General features: G+C 44.9%; 1 protein-coding gene across 1 annotated transcript; it reads right to left on the bottom strand.

The window, feature by feature from the left end:
* Window positions 1-132: 132 nt before the first annotated feature.
* On the bottom strand, window positions 133-19,488 carry ints9 (integrator complex subunit 9). Its single transcript, XM_018735083.2, has 17 exons — window positions 19,377-19,488; window positions 16,669-16,796; window positions 16,349-16,409; window positions 16,176-16,238; window positions 15,486-15,625; window positions 14,601-14,687; window positions 13,828-13,948; window positions 12,191-12,325; window positions 11,525-11,636; window positions 8,982-9,162; window positions 8,792-8,852; window positions 8,259-8,430; window positions 5,828-5,952; window positions 5,394-5,561; window positions 4,892-4,990; window positions 4,522-4,659; window positions 133-1,417 (listed from the first exon to the last, which is right to left on the bottom strand). Exons 1-17 carry the CDS (start codon window positions 19,383-19,385, stop codon window positions 1,241-1,243), a joined length of 1,977 nt encoding a protein of 658 aa, XP_018590599.1. The 5' UTR covers window positions 19,386-19,488; the 3' UTR covers window positions 133-1,240.
* Window positions 19,489-19,557: the final 69 nt, after the last annotated feature.

The following is a 19,557-nucleotide window of genomic DNA, read 5'->3' on the forward strand; positions in this document are numbered from 1 at the left end:
TCAGGGCTTCTGTGGGTGACAGCTGTCACTCCTGGAAGGGAGCGAAACTTCCTCTCGCACTCTCGCTCTACAAGCCAGGATGAGGGTGAGAGAGTCACGTTACCACGATAATGTGGGTGTGGCCCTAAAATCTATGGCTGTGTCTACAGTGCACCCCACTTCCTGTTTCCTAAAGAAAAGGGCCCCTAAACACCACATGTGGGGTGTGTGCCATATGCCTGTGTTTCACTACAGCACTAAAATACTAACAGTAACAGCATACCATGGTTTAATAAAATCAAACATTGTAGCTGAAGTGGGCAGTGCAGTACAGAGGGAGGGTTGTGGGTGTGAATTTGACCCCAGCTTCCCTCTAGGCCTAGCATGTGTACATTGTGTCACTGTGACATTATCAGCAATACAAAGTACAAAAAAGAGTGGGAGGGTGGGTGGATTGCAGTTTAAATAAGCTATCAAAAACATTTTACGAAAATGGGTTGGATATTTGAGAACCACCCTGGAAGGCCCGTTTAGCTCAGAATGCCTCCTTTTAAATCGAGTACAGGCACTTGAGTTGGTATGTATTGTGGTTTAATTTCACCTGCAGTTCAGGCCATTGTGTTCACTCATGTGACAATTTACAAAACAAACTACTTTTGCATATGTTAGCTGGGGCCCTGGCGAAATATTAGGAAGGATTCCATGATGGGTGAGAAAACGGGCTCAATCTCACCCCCTGGTGCTACAAGTGAGCTGCTGGAACAGGAAAAACTCTGCCCCTGGGGGCTAACATCCAAAACATGTTGGAATAAAGAGCTTTCTAAAATGTAAAAAAAAAAAAAAAAAAAAATTTTAATAAAGTAATCCTAATATCTATGTCGAAGAACTTTAGATGACATAAGAGGAACATCTGCACAGCGAAGTTCTTTGACCAGTATAAAAATAAGCTTCCTCTTGCAGCAAAATATGAAAATTAAAACAAGTAATAAGTTAGCTAGGTGCCTGTTCCATGGGGACAGTCAGAGGACTGGTGAGTGACGCTGTCGTCCTGCTGCACTCCCATCTACGACGTGGAAGGTCTAGCAGAGGGTGGAGCTTCTCCTGCAACTGGTTTGTCAAATGGGTTTGGAAAGGAAGTAGAGAGTTGGTAGAGGATGGTTACTATCCTTGGTGACCTCAAGCAGGTGCCAAACAAAAGCTATAGTTTGTCAACAAAGAGCCCACAGTGCCAAGGGGGATGGTGCTGAGAAAAGAAGCAGCATCAGAGTTTCTGGAGGAAGCGCAGCACAAGGTCGCGTAGCGTCGCACGCAGTGGCTCGTTGCTGTCACACACGATGTGTGTGCCATCTTCCTCCAGCTGGATGAGCGTGTCCTCTGCCTGCAGGTGCAGGATGTGTCCGTCTGGTGTGTCTTCCACCTTTACCTCGGTGATGCCGTGCTGGAGAAGACAGAGATGATGTTCCATTGGCCAATCACACTTCAGAGTTGTCAGGTCAAAGGGCAATTTTTTGACATTTGAAAGAGCTACAAAGGAGAAGCTACTTAACATCAGTCAATATGAGTCACTGCTTACATTTATTCATTTATCTGACACTTTTCTCTAAAGCAACTTAGAATATGAAGCTACCTATACAGCTGGGTAATTTTATTGGAGCTATTTAGGGTAAGTACCTTGCTTGAGGGTACTACAGCTGGAGGTGGGGATCGAACCTATGACCTTTGCACCCAAAGGCAACAGCTCTAATGACTACACTAGCAGCTGTTTCTGAACTAAGGGGGCGACACAGCATGTTTCCCCCCTCAGTCCAAAGACATTTTTCAGATAAATTAGCGAATAAATTGTGTGTTAGTCTGTGCATGAGTGTGTGTGATTGCCCTGCAAGGGACCAGTGTAAGATGTCTCATGCGCTGTGCTTCCAGTATAGGCTCAGGACCACCACAACCCTGCATGGGAAAACTGGTTATGGATAATGTGCATACATATCCCTTTCTTCATAGGAAGAGGGCTCACAGTTACCTCCATCAAGCAGAAACTCGGCACATTGTTATGGGATTCTTGTTGGCAAGAGACAGTGGTGTAAAAGCACACAGACTGAAGTATAAGAGGCAAAGGCAGACAATGGTGATGAACACATGGCAGAGGGGTACTGAAATGGACCTACAAGATACTTTCCACAAACATCTTATTTCCGGGGAACTACGTCCCCGAATAAAACGCAGGAAACGTACGTGTTGTAAATGTGTAAATTACGTGGTAAACCGAGCATGCAGCCATATTCTCAAAGCAGGTTATGAGAAGTTAAGCCTTGGATGAAAGAGTTTTTTCCTCATCTTATCTTTTAAGTGCCATGTATTTATAAACCTATGCGGCTGGAATGTTAAAAAAAAAAAAAAAAAAAAAAATATGATTTTTTTGACTGACGACAACCACTCCTAGGAGTGTGAAGCTCATGGATGTGTTACCATGAATGCAATACTTTACTTGGGTTGCAGCTATGAATATACGTTATCAGACTGAAGAGCAGTGACCTGAAGCTCTCTCTGTTCACTCAGCAATGAGAGCCATCGAGATGAAGGTGTTGGGCCCACAGAGGACAGATCTTGGCGGAGGAGATGGCGATGTTGGCGACTTGTGCAATCTGGGGGAGAGGAGCGCTTGCAGTGACTGCTCCCCACCCCCCACTTCTCTGCCCGCAGCATTTTCCACACCTCTTTCTGAAGCAAGGCTCCAACTTGCGGATATCCGTCAAAGAGAATGAAAACAAGACGGGGAGACGAGGCGAGGCTTGGAGCTCTGGCAACCCGAGCGAGAGGCCGCGTTTGGCCTCGCGGGCCCTGTTTTAATCACTGGCGTTTTGAAAGGCGCCCCAAGGAACACACAAAGGGTTTCGACTTCCAATTCGCTCGCTGCAAGACGCCAAAGTGGGGGGAGAAAATGGAGGCAGGTGGCTTCAAATAAGGTTGCGTACAAGTTGGCCTTGGGTGAAAAGCTCCGAGTTGTGAGCTGGCAACGGGCTCTCTGCTTAATTGGGCTGCATCTCCACACTGGGCTTCCGAGCTACTGGTGCTTCACACATCCTCTTTTTGTTTGTGTTTTCTCTGCGATGCTGCAAATCCGGCTCTCGTATCGCATCTGTATCAGATTCTAACCTCCGCTTAATCCACGCGGATCAGACCCGGAACGGGAACAGCCGTATACACTGGGAAGGCAACAGATTACTAGGGTGTAATACAGGGGGTTGGCGAACCTCATCACCAGCAGGCCTCTCCATCATGGGTAAAGTTCCAGAAAAAACAGCTGCCTCTTAACTTCAGGATATGTGGGACAGCAGAAGAAACACACTGCTGTGTATTATCCCAATGCATTTTACAAGGGGGAAAGAGCAGTTGGGGAAATTCGAACATTAATACTGATAAAGACCCCATCCTCACTAAAGACCTCTCTGTTTTCAGCACCGAAGAACAATGCAACAGGACTGTTTCCTAAACCCTGGCTCATAATAGGGCCATTTCCCCTGAGCCGTGCACTGCAGCAGTCGCTGAACTGACAGACTTTCTGCTCAACTATGACCACCATAGTGTTTTCGGAAGATGGACCCTGCTTTAAAGCGTTTTCTGCCCCTTCGTCAAAGCTGCACCAGCCACTGGTTGAAAAGGAGGGCCAAGAAAGTAGAGGAGAAAAACAGCGAACACAGAAATGCTCGGTGAGCAATATGACTATTGGTACCGACACAAATGGGCACAGATGAAAGGATTCACCTTGGGATGAGAGCATCGCACGGCTCGACCAAAAAGCAGTCCGTCCACCTTGTTTGAAGAAAAATACTCCTGCCAGCATTTTATTCTCCCTTAATTAGCGCCTGATCAATAGCAAGCGCAGGGCTGGAGAGGCGCCAGGAGCCCCCCGGCGGACGGAGGAATGAAAAGGATTCTTGTGACTGGCGTAGCACAGCCCGAGCAGAGTGAGAACGAGAGCCAAACAAGCAACCGATGGAGCCCTGCGCTCGACTTGGTGCGATGGGGTTGGCACCAAATGTGTTAACTTACTCGCCGAGTAATGGGACTCGCACGACCCACAGCAGAGCTTTCAGCCTCGATTAATCTTAAGCGTTGCGTTCCATTTCCTCACACGGTGGAGATGGAGCACAACCCGCTTCGCTGATGCTGAGCTGCTGCTAAGTACTTGTGAAATTTATAGAGGTCATAGCACCTTGGGAGCTCACCCATGAAGGAAGAGTTTGCCAAGACCGGTTCCTTGCGACTCCCCCTCCCTCACTACCATCACAACTTAAACACATCACCAATGTGCAGGGATGCTACAAAATAGTTCTGAATTCTGCAGACTGTGTCTTGTCCAAATAGATAGGAAAGACTGATGCAAATGCAAACAAAAATCTCAGATAGCAGATATTACTACAAATTGTTCTACTTTTCTATAGGTGGCCTTCCTGCGATAGTCATCGGGTCATGAGTAGCCAGTGAGTGGGGTATGGAGGGGTGTTGCCTTTGCCCTGTGTTTACTGTGGTGGTTGTGGTTCTCACCTTGTGCAGCAAGGCCAGGAAGGGCTCCAGGGGCACAGCTCCACTTAACAAGGGCTTGGGGGTCACCAGCTCGGGGGGCTCTTCTACCACACGCTTGCGCTTTTTGCTGGGTGGAACTGGGGCAGGTTTCGGGGGCGGCTGGAGAACACAAAGGGACTCGTTGGATGAAAACTTTAAGCTCCACAGCAATGTATCCCTGCATTTTAAAACAACGTCTATAGTTCTCACTGCTCTCCCTTCGCAGCTGAAGGCATCCGATTATTCATCCCTCCCGCTTTCCTCGAGATGCACATCTCGCCAAAAGCCCCATCGGTCCACCTTCCACTTTCTGGCGCAACCACAAACTGCCACATTGCCCCCAAGCACCCACCTGCAGAACATGCTTGTTGTCCTTAGTATGCAGAACAGCAGAGACGGTTGCCACGGAGATTCCAGGCTTAATCTCTGAGGGCACCAGAGATTTTGCGAGCTGCAGAAGGGAGAGATTCGGGTTTGCAGTTGTCAGTTGATATAAGTGAGGAGCTCTCGGCCAGCGTCCACGGCGGAGGCGCGAGGTCAGCCCTCCGTCGATAAATCTGCAGTAAACTGATTATCGAATGCGCTGGCAGAGGCATCGACATGCTGCCACGGGTAAGGAGGCAGGCAGCAGAGCTGTGAAAACGACATGCTGTCCCAGAATACAGCCAAAAATATTCCATCTGTTCTGCGAGCGACCGGTGGACACACTCGTCGTCACTTATTTCCCCTAAGATTCTAGCTGCAGCCTGCAGAAATGAACACCTCCACGCTACACGTTTCTCAGCTTGCCTTAGGGGATTGGGCCTCTTCCTCGAGACGGTGTCGCACAAACTCCTGGATCCCCTCCCTCTCACCTCTGGCAAGAGCTGGATGCGCTCGTAGCGCCGGCGGAAGGGCAGCCCCAGTACCGAGCACCGACGGTAAGGCATGGGCGGCGGCTGCAGCTCCAGCATCAAGTCAGAGCGGTGGGACTGCGTGGGCGGCGGCTGGGTGTACTGCTCCGGACACACCACGTGGAGCGGCTGGGGATGGGAGGTGGAGGACAGCAGCTGAGTGTGAGGATTAATCAAAGACACCAACAAAAGACTCCAACCAGACCGACTTGACCGCGTTCACTGATTTACTGTCCCCACCAAGAGGAGCTGCAGTGACGCAGCACAGTATTACAACACTTAATCACTGTGTTTACGTCTCTCACTTCCTCCATCCACATCGACGGTTTCCCTTCCCCCACGCCGTAAAGCCGAAGTGTGAAGCGGAGCAGGACGCCAAGAGAGGCGACAGGTACCTGGACCTCCTTGAGCAGCTTGGCCACCTGGTGGAAGTTGAGGCGGGTGTCGATGGGGCAGTACACACACTTCATGGCCAGGGGCTGGTAGGGAGCCAGAGCATCCAGGTAGGAGAAGTCTGGTTCTGCACAAATATGGAAGAAACTGAGTCTCCTGTCCTCTGGCACAGCACTCAAGGTCATTTCAGTCACTTTCATTTCCTTTCTTTTCAGTTCACTTTGGCACAGAGTTGCAGCAGGCAATGCTGAATCCTCACTGCTCCTGGGTCGTGCTGTTGGATGGCAGCAGTTTCAGCTCTTTCAGGTGAATTGGCGACTAGCTTGCGCTTGATGTGTGTGAGTGCCCTACATGCCCCCTCACTTGTGCACTATGCTTCCAGGATAGGACCCGGACCGCAACAACCCTACACTAGATAAGTGGTGGATTAATTTGGAATGAAGGGGGGGGGATCAACAAACATGTTTAAACAACTGAAGGTCCATCAAGCTAGTGAGAGTCAAACTGATTTTAATGGGCAGCAGGTCATGTATTCGTCAGACCCATTGTTTTTCAATCAGAAAACACAGAATGGAATACGTACTTACTTCTGTAGGACCTTGAGCAAGGTACTTACCCTGAATTGCCCTGGTAAGAATTACACTGCAGCATAAACGGATTTCTAAGTAGTTTAGTGTACAAACCTTACTTTGCATGTCAATTTGGAGAAAAGCATAAGCTAAATGTATTATTATTTACTTCTACTAAACAATAACAACAATACGTTTCATTTGACCAAACCAGATTTTGCGCCTCCTTGTTCTTCGAGGAGCAAACATATTGTATATGCGCTCTATTACTATATTATAGGTGACTGCTAAAAGGCATTTACGGAGTTACATAACAACGGCATGTACTCAGTAGGGCGCTGTTCCCCGCGGCTGTGACACTCAGGTTGTAAACGCTACTCAGAATAGTGTGTGTTCTCTAACAGTTGGCCACAGAATCAGAGACGGCCCAGCAGGAAAAGGAAGGTGGGATACACTGATACTGAAAGACTACCAGAAAAAGATTTGAACCTGAGATCTCTGCACATTTCCTTTTTTCTGCAGCAGTGCTCTCACTTCTCTGGGAAAACCATTGGATGATATTGAATACTGAGGTCACATGACCCTTGAGCAAGGTTCTTACCCCGATTTTTTTCACTAAAACAGCCAGGCAAAATACAGTAAGGTACACTGAAAGTGTAACAACAACAACAATAATAATATCAATAAAAGGTACAATAGCTTGGATCTCAGATCTCGGCATGACTCAGCCAGGCTACCGCCAGTCTCTAGCGTTCCCCATGAGACCTCTGCTCCAGCACTGGCTGCTGACCCCCTGCGCTGTCTCTCTGCCCTGCTTCCCAAGGTGTGAAAGGAGCTTTGTCTGAACACCAGACCAGCCTGCAGTCTCTTGACCTTCCAGAACCTGCTGAAGACCCTCCTCTTCTTCCAGAATTTAGCACTGTTTAACTTCAGCTCTTTTGTCAGTCAGCGGTCCTTACCTAACATTTTCCTCACTGTCACTTTTGCCACCAATTTACTTTTGTAGGTGCTCGATTTTGCTTACATTTTGATTGTCATTTATTTGTCCATACGCTCATTTTCTGTTATCCACAGTAACGTACTTTAACGTACATTATCATACGGTGATTATCGTGTGATTGCAATCCTGTTCCCCCTAACATGCAAAAGTAACAATCATGACACTGGAAGTCACCTTGTGCAAAGATGTCAGCAAATAAAAATAGTAACAATAATTAATAGCACAGCCCTGCATCTTGAAAAAAAATTGTTGTTTTTCTAAAATGTGGTGATTTCACCTAACTGAAGCTGCTGATTTCAAAAATGCCAAACAAATATCACTTCAAATTTTTGTACAAAATAGGTTTCTCGTATTACCAAATATGTTATTATATGTTAATATTTTATTCTGTATAGACATGACCAGCATAAACAAATGATTTGAAGACAAATATTAGATTATCTATTTTCTGGATCACGTATGCACTTTTTCCTGGCACTAGGCATGTTGCTCCATGCACAGACGACAGAGGGGAGATGTGATGCACTATTATTCCTGACCTTCAACCCAAGACACTACTTTGCTTTATCGCTTGGCTCACCGGAGGGTCACAATCACCCACTTGTGGCAAAAGGTCTGATGAAAAGGAGACAAACCTGGGGTTGTTGCTCTCACAGTGGTTATTGTGGGTAAAAAAATCTACCAAAAAGCATGTGGTATATATTTGTCAAAAAAACAGACAAAAATGGCTAATATTTCTGGATACAATAACCCAAAATTAGGGTAAAACGTGTTGGGTTTCAGTCAGAAAAATTGCTGCAGGGCAGTGTAATACAGCGCTAAAAAGTACTGCTCCCTTCTCGGGGTTCCCTTGGCGGGTCGTACCGGTGAAGATGACAGTGTTGAGGCTGGACTTGCCCCACAGTTCCATGAAGTGCACGACGTCACCGAAGCGCAGTGAGGGGTGGCCCGTGAAGACCACGCAGGGCTGGCGGAACTCGTTGCTGAAGTCGCCATGGATGCCGGGGTAGTGCTTCAGTTTGTTGGTCTGGATCAGCTGTGACAGGCAGGGAGAGAAAGAGGCGTGGCTTAAGACCAAGGTGTCCGGGGCCCTGGCGTCAGGCCACAGCGTGCCTCGACATGTGCTCGATGCCTTCAAAAAGCATTCCTTCATGAGCTCTTTGGTTCATACTCCACTTTTTCCCAGTAAAGATAGTAGAAGGTTACAAAGAGCATAAAACACAGACAAAGAGCGTAGGCCAAAATGTATTAATCAGTTCTGATACAGCGGATCTGTATTAGGAACTGACTGCACATTCATTTAGCTCTAAGACCCCCCCCCCCCCTTCCCAGAGATCAAAAACAACCAATTTACTCCAAAATATAGCCCTGCATGGTAGGACTCCAAACTGGCTCACCTCGGCATGGGGGAATGGCGGTTCTGGAAGGTACACCTTGGACTGCTTGTTCTGACAGAGCCTAGGGCAGAAAAAGCAGGAGTCACACACCTCCCTCCCATCAGTGTGGAGATCGCACATCTGCTGAGCACAAGTCCAATGGCACATGGGAAAAGCCCTGTAGCCATTTCAAAGCGGGGAGCTGTCATACCACTCAGCGAATATCTGTGAGAACTCCAGCGAGCTGTTGGCCACGGGTGAGATGAAATAGAAGGGCGTGGAACCGAGGTTTGCGGAGTCGATGAACTGGTACAGGCACTCCAGCAGGTCGTAGATCACCCCTGAGGAGTAGCAGGGCACCAGCACGTTGCCCCCTGCGCGAATTGTCATGGCTGCGGGAGGGATGCACAGCACCATGGGAAATTAGGGTACACTGCATTGCAGAGAAATGCCCATATGATCCATCCTGTCCTGGCCACCCCATCCCATCTTATCCCTTTCTTAGTTAGAAGAACAGAGACTGTGGAATAATGAAAACAGCAACACCACCGGAAATGTGGCATCAAGAATTAATGAGTTCTCCATGAAACCTTAACACTGCGACTAGTGTAAGGGTTAAAGGTGTGGACTAACAAACAAAAGGTTGCCAGTTTAAGTCCTACAAAGGGCACTGGTGTAACACACATGTGCAGGATTTCTAACCTCAAATACTCCAGTAGAAATACTGAGATGTGATAATGAGCTGAACTGTTAAGTTATGCCATGTGGGGACCACACAAACCACCTCTATTCTTTGCCCAACAATCCTCCATGTCTCCTTCCCTTCGCATGTATTTTCTTAAAATAATAAAAAAAAAAAAAAATTAAAACTTACAAATTATATCCTATGGTTACACTTTGAATGTGCTGTACAACAACTTCAAAGGCCACTTCAAGCAAATTGATAACTATTTTCATTGGCTTCCGATCACCATATTGATCCTCATGGGCACATGATTTCGCCATCACAGGTCTACAACAGTTTTAGAAAGTGTTGACGCATGAAATGCTCTAAATCAGCTGGTAGAATAGTGTTTAAAGCTGCTGACACTCAAAGGACCCAGGTTCAAATCCCATCTACTGCTGCAGTACCCTTGATCATGGTACAGGTTTACTGCTTACATTGAAGGCTGCTTGTACGAAAATTGAAATATAAGCAAATGTAATTCATCCCTGAAAATCTGCATAAATAGTTGTCAACTCTACCTCATGAGAAACGCCTTAAAGAACACACATTTGAACTCAAAATATGTGCCTTACATTTACCTGATGTTTTTCTCCAAAGCAACTTATAATGTTAAGCTACTTTACAATCATGTAACCATTTATAAAACTGAGTATGCAGTATAAATAAAGAATAAGTATACAGTATTGTTAAGTATAAACAGATGTATACAGCTGAGTACAAATGGTATAAAATTTACTGGAGCAATTTAAGGTAAGTACCTTGCTCAAGGGTACTACAGATGGAGGTAAGAGTCAAACCTAAAACTTCTGAGTCCAACCACTATGCTGTCAGCCTTAGTGGCGTACACCATCACGCAAGGCCAACAGAATTGCCCCCCACATGTAGGGTGGGGTGTCTCCTGCACAGATCAGTCATGTGGCTGCAGGTGAACATCTCAGAAGTCTCACTGATCTTCATCACCTGTAATAACAACGAGCCCTAAAGCGAGAAAGGACACAAACTGCCGAGAAGTTAGTTTTAGGAGGTCCTGTCACTGGAATCACACAGTCACAGGTTTTGTCAACTTCATTTGACTATGAGAGAAAAGTGTTTCACTTATGTTATTTTTGAAAACAGCAGCTTGTTGCCTTGTAAGCAGCAAGTGAGCATTGCTTTCATATCACTTGGAAAATGTTTCTGGAGGAGATTTTCAGTGATGCTTGAGTAAATGCCAGTGGGTTGGAGGTGCTTTCAAAAATGCATCATTACTAAAAACTTATTTCAAACAGCTTAATACGTTACACCGAGTAGAGAGAGAGAGAGAGAAAAAAATTGCCGAGGAGGCTAATGACATGCAAGAGGAATACAAACACAGACAGACACAAAACCATGTGGGCTCACTGAAGTCACATGGCCGTTTCTCTCGTAGTCTGTAGGAGCTTTGGCGAAATGCTGCACATGGCATTTTTGCGATGCCAAACAGAGCAAAACTGAACTTGAGCCAAGAATCTGCACACCAATGGTCTGGTTCACCTTGGTATCTCGGGGAGTCCGGGCACAGAACCAACACCTCTGCATTCCTTATCCCGGATTTCCCGATACATCCCTTAAAAGGTGTGGGCATAGCTGCCAATCAACACACGCCAGCCAATGGAAAACTTGCTGCTCTGGGCTACAGGCTCCCGTTCCAACAAGTGCTCTTATGTGTTTGACACACGGAAAGACAGAAGGGCTAACTGTTTATATCAAAATGAAAAAGGCGTGAAAGGCAAGGCTCATAGACACACGCAGCAGGGAACATAAGGAGGAGTCGAGCCGTATCTGCCTCCAGCTCAGGAAATCTGAGCAGCCAGGAACAAAACTACTCAGCACAAAATCTAACTGACCACAAGCTCAAGATAATTTAAGAGGGGGAAAAATGAAAGGCGAAAAAGGGGTCACAGGTAATGGGAGTTACTCAGATAAGGTTACTGTAGAGGTAAGCAATAGGTCCACAACAGCTGTTATTACATTAATGGCTTATGACTGATGAAAAGCATCTCCTTTACCCAGATTGCTGCAGAACTCTCCGAGCATGCCATCTGGGTTGGCGGTGGGGATTTGGGTAAGGCCCGTCAGGATCAGAACGTCGCTGTTCTTCAGGGAGCTCTGGTCCATTGGCTGTGAAGAAAACACACACAACTAACAATCACATTTATGGTACTATCAGAACGAGCAGGACACGGCCCAGTGTATAGGGGTAGGATGCCGTCCTAGACAGATGGAAGGATACGGGTTCTCATGTATGATTCAACAGACCCACGGAATTCAATCCTTTTCACTTTATTTTCGATATCTGGTTCAATGCAGTTCTGCACATGAGTGGTTTCTTCAATAAATTTCATCAAGTTGAAATGCGTCTTCAATTCCAGACATGGATGAGATTTGAACTGAGTTATGAAGAACTGAGAGAAAGTGGGAAAAACTTCAGGTTTTCACATGGACTTTTTTAGATCATTAAAAGGCTTATATTTTGTATCCAAGAGCCAGACTAAAGATATTCAAGCAAATTTTGCTATATGCTTAATGAGAGAACCTAAAGTGTCTAATTTCATTCTCCACACCTCTGACTGGGCTCAGAATCCTGCTGCAGACCCAGAATCCAGTGCCCTTCATAAGAACTCTTAAAGCAGAGTAACTCCTCGCCCAGGAGCTTCATGACTGCAGCGACTTACCTGAGGGTGAGTAGTCAGGAGGGAGGAGCCAGACACATAGGACACCTTTTCATAATGTGACTGGATGATCCAGTTGGAGCTTCCCAACGAGTAGCCTGAGCTAAGGGGTGTGACTTGCACAGCACCAAAGAGCTCCTTAAGAATGGAGAGGACACATTAGAGGGAACAAGATCAGTGAACTGCAGTGAGCTCCACAGGTATGGGCTACTACGTAAAGTTGTTGTACTCATATTTATCCATTACTATTTATATGTATTACCAGGCAATTAATCACTGTTCTGGAAACTTTGTATAAAACAGTTACATTTCCTCCTAATTATAATAGAGACAGCATACCCAGTAAGGATGGGAAGCCAGTTGGCCTTGGACCCCCAGAAATAATACCCCTTAAGATTTATTTCCTCTCCTCCATTGCATGACTTTTTCTCCTACAACTCTCTTCAACGTGCATCTTGGTTGCTACTATAATATTTATCCTTCAATTATTCTATGTTGCGCACCACACGGAAATTTTTTTGGGACTGGTGCTGTATAAACCGAGGTCAAAGTGAAATTTACATTTACGTTAACCTGACGCTTTTCTCCGAAGGGAACTTACAGTATTAAGCTGCTTACAATTATTTACCCATTTGTACAGCTTACATATAACTTTACTGGAGCAATTTAGGATAAGTACCTTGCTCAAGGGTACTGCAGCTGCAGGTGACACTTGAACCTGTGACCTTCGGATATACGACAGCAGCTCTAACCAATACGCTACCCGTTATTTTATAAAGGTTACTGAATTTTAAAATATAACCTCGCAAAATCATTATTTAACTCATGCTTTTCGCCAAAGTAACTTACTGTATAACTATTTACTTATTGGAGGTTTGGTGGCGCAGCGGGTTTGGCCGGGTCCCAAGTCCTGCTTAGGGTACCTTGCAATGGACTGGCGTCCTGTCCTGGGTGTGTCCCCCCTCCAGCCTTGCGCCCTGTGTTGCTGGATTGGGCTCTGGCACACCGCAACCCCGCTCAGGACAAGCGGTTTCTGACACTGTGTGTGTGTCTGTATTTACTCACTTATACAGCGGATTAATTTTTAATGGCGCAATCTAGGGTAAGTACCTTGCCAAACAGTACTATAGTAGTATGTGGGATGTTTTTCCCCAGACAAACCTTTACACAGCTACTCCAGTAAAGTAACGTTGATGTTGATATATATGTCTCAAAAAAAAACATATTACTAGGAAGGTGATCTGAAATCGTTGATATTTGGATAAAGTTTAATGCAGCTACTTGTACGATAAACATTGGTTCATATGGTGTAAAGAAACAAACTAACTGTGCTTAAGAATCACGCGTCTGCATCCAAGTTTCTCGTCCTGCTAATATAATGCACACATTGTATTTTCTATGAGAGGTACGTCGCTTTGGAGAAAAGCATCCGCTAAATGGATAAATGTATGTAATGTAAATGTTTTTCCAAGGTAGGAGCTCTAGCCGCTGCGGCACCTGCTGCCATATACGTGTCAAGGGCACACTGCATCACGATAAACAGCAGAGCAAACAATAAAACAAATATTTAGCGTGACCTTCAGGTGGAGGCAATACACTCTCAAAATTACACACAGGTAGATCTACGCTTGATCACTCACCACTTTCTGAGAGTAGCCCACCAGCTGGACCTTGCTGAGGGCCGAGTTGACCTCCTGCATGCTGTAGCAGCGCCTCCATGTCCACACCTCTACCGCTTCTTTCACAGGCCCAGGAAGGAGTCTAGAAGAAAACAAATGGGTTGGAACAAACTGCAGCAGACACAGCCCAGCAGTAAAGTTCCTCATTAGAGCTCCTGTTATATTCCAGTGTTGATTTAATCAGTATGCCTTCCTCATGACAACTGAAAACTCGTTCTCATCATCCTCTCAATATTCAGGAGATGTATTAAGCTTTTTTTGACAAGAGATAATTTGGAATTTATTTGAGTTATTTTGATTATCCAACAACACAAAGCAAAGTATTTTACCGAGCAAGTCTTAACGAATGCGTTTACAGGTAAAATAAGCGAGACTTGTGATAACACATTTGACCTTGAAAACAGATAAATAATCTACACTGGGAATCACAAATACTTATATATTACCTTGAAGTTTGAAAAACATCTGTGCTTATGAATTTTTTATCAATGCCTTTCAGAATGAACTACGTCAGAATGACTCAATGTGTTGCAATACCACGCTGCCGACGGCAGCTTGAGCTGAAATCCACAGCTCCGTCTTAAATGTCTTTTGTACAATAGAAAAAAGAACAAGCTGCACAACACATTTGGCTGTGTGTGGTTAAGTGTACAGACAGATGACCCTGGGTTTGAGTGAAGCTGGCTTCAGATCAAGGCAAAGTAAAAAAGTGGAGGAAGTCTGAAACCCAGTACCTCTGTATTTCCTTGTTCTTCCAGCAGGTGGCGGACTGCGCCTTTGGAACCCGCTCCATGAAGTTGACCAACTCCTCCATTAAGAGTCTGAGAGTGGGGGGGGAACAGTTGGAGACAGGAGATGCTCTGTGAGTCACCACATCATTACTTTTTTACTTTCAGCTGATATATCCACCTTGCTGTATCTCCATGTGGTGTCATGAGAACAAAATTCCCACTTCTACCTGATGTACCAGCATTTCTACATCTCCGATGGGATCCCAGTGACGTTCAGGAACAAGCAATGACCCTCAGTATTGCAAGGCATTATGACTCTTATCCATTTTCAACACCATTCACGCTTTGATGAGAGTTGTAACATGAGAGACTGGAGTAGGTACACAGCAAAAGAATGAGGGCTGACAGGATGGATGGCCTCCGCTGACGTTTAATATCCCCTGATCCTTTCGCTCTGAGCCAGGAAATTAGCTGCTCTCTCAAGGGAGCGGCATGGGAGGCATTGAAAAATAGGCAAGTTATTGACAAAGCCGCATTTCCGAGGTGTCCTCCTCAACAGCACTGACTCCGAATATTAACAGCCAAGGTTGTACAGTTCCTATATCACCAGCGGATGTGGACATATATTAGACCTTACGCAACAAACAGCATTGAGAAATTACCTTTCTGAAAATCAAGTGGAGTAAATGCTCATGTTAATAACATGAGCTACTGAATGCAAGTACATCTGACGAAGAGTATTCTAAGAGACACTCAACTCCCCAAACTGACCTTTATCATCGACTTCATCATCATGAAAGTGATTCAAGTCCACCCCACCATGTAAGAAGAAAATGTTAACCAATCGAATCCATCCTGACACACTGCATGGGAGGGGGCTCCACCTACCGGCCGATCTGCAGGGTGGGTTCGGTGGCGTAGACAGTGCCCGTGAAGCCGGTGTGCTCTGTGATGTAGGGCAGGGCCATCATGCAGTGGTAGTTGGAAATCAGGATGACATCAATAGTGGACAAGTCTAGCAGCTCTCTCTAACAAAGAGGAGACAAATCACACTGTAGGTCCCCAGTCTGTCACACAGCTCCTCTTGTCTATATCTTGTCAAAGCTTCATCACATGAAAACCTCAAGATCATCAAAGGGAGCATTATACACATCGACAATCTACTGTGAAAGGAGCAAGATCCTGATTTTTTTATGAGCCAGTTTACTAACCAGCCACCTGGCCTGACTTTAAATGACAATCAGGCTGTGTCCTTTAATGAATTAAGGCTAATCTATTCAATATGTTGGGGGGCGCGGTGGCGCAGCGGGTCTGTTCCTGCTCTCTGGTGGGTCTGAGGTTCGAGTCCCGCTTGGGGTGCCTTGCGACGGACTGGCGTCCCGTCCTGGATGTGTCCCCTCGCCCTCCAGCCTTATGCCCTGTGTTGTCAGGTACGGTTCCGGCTCACCGCGACCCTGCTCGGGACGAGCGGTTTCAGACTCTCTGTGTGTGTGTGTGTTTATTCAATATGTTGCATTTCATCCACTGCAGCTACGATCTAGTTATTGCTTTCAAAATGGGCAACAAAACAACTCATACCTCGGGTGGGCAGAACTCTGGCAAAGAGTCCACAAACACCCTACCGGCACACTCCTTCAGCTCCTGCAACACAGAGTAGCAATAGTTGGAGAAAACATTGCGGGATCATGTATGTGATTTTTCTCTTTTAAAAAAAAAAAAAAAATGCTCAAATCCAGTTGAGGATATCTTACTTTTTCAAGTGAAACAGCACCATCCTTCGATATCCATCCTGGGAGTTTGGATAACCTTGGACTGCAAAAACAGGAAAGCTGACTTTTGCAATTACTGTACTTCGAAGAATAGACTGTTTTTGGGTTGGATCCGAATAAAGCGTAATTTCAAGTGAGGCTTCTTTCACTCCACCAACCCAGGACCCAATGAACATAAGGCAGTGTCCCGCTACTCAAGAAATAAATAAAACATTGTTTTCATAGCGGTCTTTTCCACATGCTCAGGTGCAAAGGTGAAACACAAAGCTGGAGTATAACCTTCTGGGCAGTGGCTCTCTCACCTGTGTACCAGGGGCAGTGGGAGAAAGTGCAGGACCGAGGTTGTGTCCAGTCCACAGTCCAGCATGATGGTGGTGGACTTGAACTTAAGGACATTGCATGGCAACGTTGGGTGACCTGATAGACAGTACTGAGAAAGGAGAGCAGTGCAACATGATCAGAAACAGTTTTTATTTCATATAGATTTGTGGACAGGAAGATTCTGTTTAGTTCATCTAATGATGACACACCAGCGTTCAAAAGTTTGGAACCAACCTGGAATTATCATGTCTTTGATAGGAAGCGATACTTTTATTCAAAAAGGTAGCATTAAATTGATCAGAAATTACAGTCAATATACTGACAGTGTCATAACATTTTATTTCATGTAACTTCTATGCAGCAAACTTTACATTCATCAAAGAATTCTCCATTGTGCCAGCAAGTCCATCAAAGACAATACCGTAGCTTCCCACTTTTTCCACCAAACAGGATTTGCATAGCTGAGAAGTTTGCTTTGGATCGTTGTCCTGCATGAAATTCACACCAATCAAGAGCTGACCCCAAGGTATGGCATGATGTAAAATACTGGCACCCTTTCTGGTTCATTATTCCCTGCACTCTGTGTAAATCTCCCACCTTACCAGCACCAAAGCAGCCCTATACCATTACACTTCCTCCACCACACATAACACAAGCACTCCTCCAGCATCCTTTCATTTGCTCTCTGTCTCATATGTTCTTCTCCTTGATCCAAACAGGTCAGACTTAAACTCATTAGTCCATGATACTCTTTTTCAGTGATCCACAGTCCAAAGTCTTTTTTCTTTTGCCCATTTTGAGCCAGATTTAGATATGGCTTTTTCTTTGAAACTCTAACTCTAAGGCCAACATCCTGGAGTGTTTCCTTCTCTCTTGCAGATGACACTGGTATTTGGTGTCTGCTATTTAAGGAAGAAGCCAGCTGAGGACCTGTGAGGAGTATTTCTCGAACTACACACTCTGATGTACTTATCATCTTGTGCCGCAGTGCATCTGGGCCTTCTTCTTCTGTCCTGGTTAGATTCATCTGCCCTTTTCTCTCAAGACAGTAGTGGACACCTTTGTATGAAATCTTCAATTTCCTGGCAATCTGCTGCACTAAGCATTAATAGCCACTTGCAACATTAGTAACAATGACTTGAATATATTTTTAAATAAGTTTAATGGTAACTTGATTTAAAAAAAAAAAAAAGTATGAATTCTTTCAAAAACATGAATGTCTCTGGGTGATTCTAAACTTTTGAACGCTAGTATATGTTTATTATGAAAACCGTTAGGAACACATCGCCTTACAGATAACATGGTTTCCCTCCCTTTAGCTTAGATAAAACATTGGATCAAGATGCAGAGAAATTCAGAAACAAGTTGATATTACTTTATATTCAACAAGAACCTGTATCACTTTACCATAAGAATTCTGTATACACATGGCTCCTTCTAAGCTATGCCTAGTTATGTGTTGTTCTGCAGATTCACTCTCTATTGTATTGATAACCAATTAATCCAGCTGGTAGCTTAGTGGTTAGAGCTGCTGCCTTTGGTTCTAAAGGTTGCAGGTTTGATCCCCACCTTTGGCTGTAGTACCTTTGAGCAAGGTACTTACCCTAAATTGCTCCAGTTAAATTACCCAGCTGTATAAATGGGTAAATAATTGTAACCTTAACACTGTAAGTCGCTTTGGAGAAAAGCATCAGGTAAAAATGTACATCTGGTTTTTGGCCTGTGGGAGAAAACCGGAAACCCATGCGTGGAGAACGTGTCAGTTTGGAAGAGACTGAGCCACACTAAACCAAGGCTAGAACCCACAGCCCAGGAGCTAAGGCAGCAGTGCTACCCACTGTGTCACTCTTTGCAGATCCACCCCTCTGCTGGAAACCACATCTCAACGTAGATACTTTAACCCCTCGGACGCGTTCCTACATCCCCAGAGCAAATGTGTCTAAACTTGAGAGAAAAAAAACAAAGGTAAGTGTCACATCAGTCCATTTATGAGGTTTGGATCATCTCTTACAAGAGATATCCCCACAACACAGCACCTCATCGCTTGATGCAGTCTCTCTGTACCACATGAAGAGATTCATAATTAAAATGCTATTTTAAACTCCTGCATTTAGCACGTGTCCTTAGGAAGGAGGTGGAAAGAACTACTAGCCTGCATTATTTACATATTTGAAGAAAGGTGTCAGGTATAATTTTCAAACTCAAAGGAGATTCATTTGATCCAGCGCAACACTAGCAATTTTCTTTTTTTTTGTGAATCCGAAGACCCTTCCTCCTTAACCGGTTTTTAACTACACGTATGAACGTCTAGGTAGGTAAGCAGTCGTCATTCTCAGACTCAGAAAATTAATATTCCGCCTCAGTTTCTCGTTCTGGCCAGCGAGGTACTGAAAAAGAGAGCACTTCTTCTCGCGAAATATGCGATCTAGATTAACTTATTAGTTGTAAAGGACAACCAACTTCGTCAGCGTTGAATTTAATTTTAAATTTATCTCTTCTGGTGAGTCTGACAACGGTTGTCACAACCCGGAGACTAGTAATATCTGAGGTGGAATTACCAGCCGCGCGTAACATAGTAACTACATGTCTAACATAGCTAAATCAATACAATTTAGTATTTGGAAAAAACTAATCTTCACATAACATATATTAACGTCAAGTCTGTTGGTAAACCTGCACGTAAACTCACCAATTTCATATTTCCCAAGTATCTATACGCTGCATCGAATCATCAATTTAGGACTTTTCTCGTCTGTTCTCGTGTCGTAAAACAACAATCATGGTGCTCGTTTACGGCCACTGCGTTGGTTTCTGGGATGTGTATTTTTATTTTTTTTTTTGGGAACGTAGGATTGAAGCGGAACGAAAGT

Source organism: Scleropages formosus, chromosome 1, assembly GCF_900964775.1.
Source record: "Scleropages formosus chromosome 1, fSclFor1.1, whole genome shotgun sequence".
Classification (NCBI taxonomy): domain Eukaryota; kingdom Metazoa; phylum Chordata; class Actinopteri; order Osteoglossiformes; family Osteoglossidae; genus Scleropages; species Scleropages formosus.

Coding starts and splice junctions, on each gene's coding strand:
- ints9 (XM_018735083.2), bottom strand. Junction 8,853..8,981: donor TCACAGATATTCGCTGAGTG/GTATGACAGCTC, acceptor TTTCTGCCCTAG/GCTCTGTCAGAACAAGCAGT. Junction 4,991..5,393: donor GCATCCAGCTCTTGCCAGAG/GTGAGAGGGAGG, acceptor TCCCTTCTGCAG/CTCGCAAAATCTCTGGTGCC.